Source organism: Hoplias malabaricus, unplaced genomic scaffold (genome assembly GCF_029633855.1).
Source record: "Hoplias malabaricus isolate fHopMal1 unplaced genomic scaffold, fHopMal1.hap1 scaffold_320, whole genome shotgun sequence".
NCBI lineage: Eukaryota > Metazoa > Chordata > Actinopteri > Characiformes > Erythrinidae > Hoplias > Hoplias malabaricus.
Genome location: NW_027100811.1, coordinates 27,501 through 31,212, shown reverse-complemented (window position 1 = coordinate 31,212; position 3,712 = coordinate 27,501). Strand labels below are relative to the sequence as shown.

At 48.7% G+C, this 3,712-nt stretch overlaps 1 protein-coding gene across 1 annotated transcript in view; it reads left to right on the top strand.

Annotated features, from left to right (window-relative positions):
- Window positions 1-1,527: 1,527 nt before the first annotated feature.
- Window positions 1,528-3,712, top strand: part of bnc2 (basonuclin zinc finger protein 2) — a 29,525-nt gene continuing 27,340 nt past the window's right edge. The window contains exon 1 of the mRNA XM_066658633.1: window positions 1,528-1,680. Within this exon, the coding sequence (XP_066514730.1) occupies window positions 1,528-1,680 (153 nt within the window). The remainder of the gene's footprint in view (window positions 1,681-3,712) is intronic.

Here is a 3,712-nt window from a genome sequence, read left to right as displayed (position 1 = left end):
GTTGTGTGTGTGTGTTTGTGAGTGTTGTTCCTGGGCCTTTAGCCCTCAGTGGACTTTGGATGGACTGCAGGTCCCAGATGAGGCTTTGTGTGTGTGTGTGTGTGTGTGTGTGTGTGTGTGTGTGTGTGTGAACTCATGGCTCCAGGCACTGGGCTTTGGCGTCTTCGCCCCCTACGGAAACCTCAGTGCGTCGCTGTAAATAATTCAGCGCTCAAAAGTAAAAGAAGAGGAGAATAGAGAGGAAGCCCAGGGTTCAAGCCCCACTCAGATCACAGGGGGGCTCCTGCTTAACCTCCTTGAAGTGCTGAACTCAGGGATGGAGGGATGGAGGGATGGAGGGCTGTTTTTTTCGGGGGGTGGGAGGACGGGGGGATGGATGAAGAGCAGCAGGATCAATAGTAGATCCCGGTCCGGTCCACTGGGAAACGAGAGGCTTCTCATCACAGACTTTCCCAGGACCACGGACTGGACGCTGGAAACCACAGTCACCGCAGATCGCCGTACGGACGGCGCACAGCCCCTCACACACAGATAAGCACTCGAGGCATGAGATGAGGCCACTGTCTGCTGCGATTTATAAACACCTTCTGTGATTTTTCAGCAAAAGGAACTGGAACAGAATCCACTGCAAATAAAGTGCTGTGACAGAACTGACCACGTCCACAGCAGCTCTTTCACTGCAGTTAGCTCCAGTTTAGACGTGAATGCAGGTACCCAGGGTTCGTACAGTGTCTACTAAATATAGCCCTCCCTGAATGGATGTGCACATGAACAACAATCTAACTGCTGTCTCTGTGATTTTCCTCTGGGGTCACAGTCTGCGTGGATTCAGTGAAACAGCGCCACCAGTGGATGGGAGCTTAGTGACTGTATAATAGCCACCAATCAGAACCAGTCAGAAAAAAAAAAAACCTGAGGCAATCAGAATCATTGCCAACCACCAGAACTGGTCATAACCAATAGGAACCCCTCAGAAAAAATTAATCACACTGGTTACGTTATGACGTGTTCACAGTCCACTGCTGTCGGTGTCTGTTATAAAGCATCTATAACACCACACTCTGAAGGTCCATAAAGACTCTTAAGCAGCTAAAGTGACCCTCATGAGGCTTTATAACCCAAACGTTTATGAATCCACGCGGTCCGGCTTCGTATCAGAGGATTTACAGCTCATTAGAAACGCAGAGTTTACAGGGCGTACTCATAACTGAAGTAATACACACACCGCAGAGCGTTCACACACTTCTGTACTTCCCCATGTTTAGATCTGATTTATGAACCCGCTCTCTCTGGGAAATCTATGAGGACAAGATCCCCCCGGCACTCTTCCTGCTTTTAAACAACAGGCCCGCTGCACTCCTCTGGGTTTTTACGGCTTAACGGCTCCATCGTGAAGGTTTCGACCCGCCGTGACCCGACTCAACACCGAATAAGAGCCAGCTCCGTCCGTACAAACAGTACACAGCTACTTACCGTCTCACACACACTCGCCATACGAGCGATCTCCACAGTTAGGTCTGATTTACGATGGGCCTACGAGATATCGATCGTCTCAGGGCTGGTTCTGATCCAGACTTCAGAAACCACAGCGCACTGTTGGACGTTTACCACTCCAGCGTTCGGAGGATAGAACGGGGCGTGGTGTTTGGATTCTTTAAAGATTTTATCAGAAGGGTTCAGGTTCAAATGTGAATGTTTAAAATCAACGTTAGAAACCACAACAACGGCGGTGGTAACGTTAAGCAGTGTTTACTCATGGTGTATCGGCGTGTTGTTGTTGTTTGGGACTGAACACAGCTCCGTCATCAGTTCAGACAGATCAGTAGAGTTTGTTCCTTCCTTGTTGCAGCGTCCAGCTCTCGCTGGATTCTTTCGTCGGCCACCGATCCAAGGAGCGTTTGAACCTCTTCAAAAGACCACGGCGTCATTTTACGAGCTGCCGTCGTGAGTCGGATAAAAACAAACGTGATCTCTGCTGCAGCTGGAGATTTTACAGATGAAGAGTTGGTGCTGGTCGTCTGCGTTGCGTGGCATAGAGTGACGACTCTCTCTGGACAATCAGCGCTCTGCAAGGTTTACACGCCACGGTTTAGATGGTGTAGACCCAGACTCAGATTTAGAACTAGATCTGGACTCCACTACAAAAACAGAAACAGTGCTGTGAACTGCTGTGGGAGAATGTTACACAGGAGACGAAATCTTTTGGAGATTAGGGTTAGGGTTAGTTATTTGTAGGCATCAGAATTTCATGTGTTCATCAGTGAAGTGGGAACTATATGTTGTACACATTGTGTGAATCCTGGGAAGGGTTTCGAAGTCAGTCATGTACAAATTCCCCTTGAGCTCAGGCTGAGAAAGGATTGTAGCTGATTCTCGTTGTTGTCTCCACTGAAACGGCAGTGATATGTGTTTAGATCTGTAGCTTCCTCCGATCCAAACATCAGCCAGTCAGAGCAGAGGCCTGCAGTGGTGTACTCTTATCCCTTAATGGCTTAATCACAAGGGCTCGGTCGTCAGGCGTCCGTGTTGTTAATACCATGTCGGGCTAATTGCGTAATTGTGGGCTTTGTTTAGTGCAGAAGGGGCCATCACTCTCCCCTCGCTCTCTCTCGCCTCTCCGGTGATTCTCCAGGCTCTGAGCCCATGGTGGCATTATCGGGGGGGCGGCGGAGATAAATACCCCCGTCATGGCCTCCATTTTGGGGTGACACAGTGGCACCTCACACGCAGCAAGCGCGAGCGGCGATAAATAGAGTGGACGCCGAGACGTAGAGGCGTAATTATTAGCTAATTGTCATTAACCTCGCAAAACAGCACTTCTGTACAGGACTCGGGGATGCGTAATGACAAGCTAATCCGTCTTAGCGCTGGGGGGGCGCATAGGGGGGCAGTAATGAGGTTTCTGAGGGAGGGAGGGGGAGGACCTGGATATCTGCAGAATGCATAGAAAGAGGCCACATTAAGCTAATTGGGAGATGAGTGCCGAGCTGTAAAAGTGCTTCTAATGGCAGGTTTGTTGCTCTCTTGGCTAATGCAGCGGAGTGGGGCCGACAGTAAGACACACCGCTGATTTGTGTGTGTGTATGTGTGTGTGTGTGCATCTCTCTATCAGTGCATGGCCGCATCTTAACCCTTTAGTGTTCACTGACCCACAGCCTGGTCAAGATTTCCCTTAGGGTTTAACATAACGAAGGCAGACTCTCATTAGAAATATTTCTTACTCGTAGCAGAGAAACGGGGCTTGAGTTCAGAGCTCACGCCACAGCTCTCTGGAGTTCTGGAGGTGTTTTATCAGGACTTAGGAAAAGCGTCATTCCCATTCAGTGTATAAAACACCCAATAGTAATTGGGGGGGTTACAGTTACATTACTTAAGGTGGAACTGATTCTAAATTCAGGAGAGCGCTAACTGCGTGAAAGTAAACACAGAGAGAAAGTGTTACAAAACTAAACAGCTCGAGTTACACATGAGTTTCAGTGGGAATTCAAACAGTGAATAAACACTTACAGACAATTTACACTTCAGACACCAACAAGATACAGTCGCTTCTTACTCACACACACCACTCCACCTTAAAAGGTACAGTCGCTTCTTACTCACACACACCGCTCCACCTTAAAAGGTACAGTCGCTTCTTACTCACACACACCGCTCCACATTAAAAGATACAGTCGCTTCTTACTCACACACACCGCTCCACCTTAAAAGATAC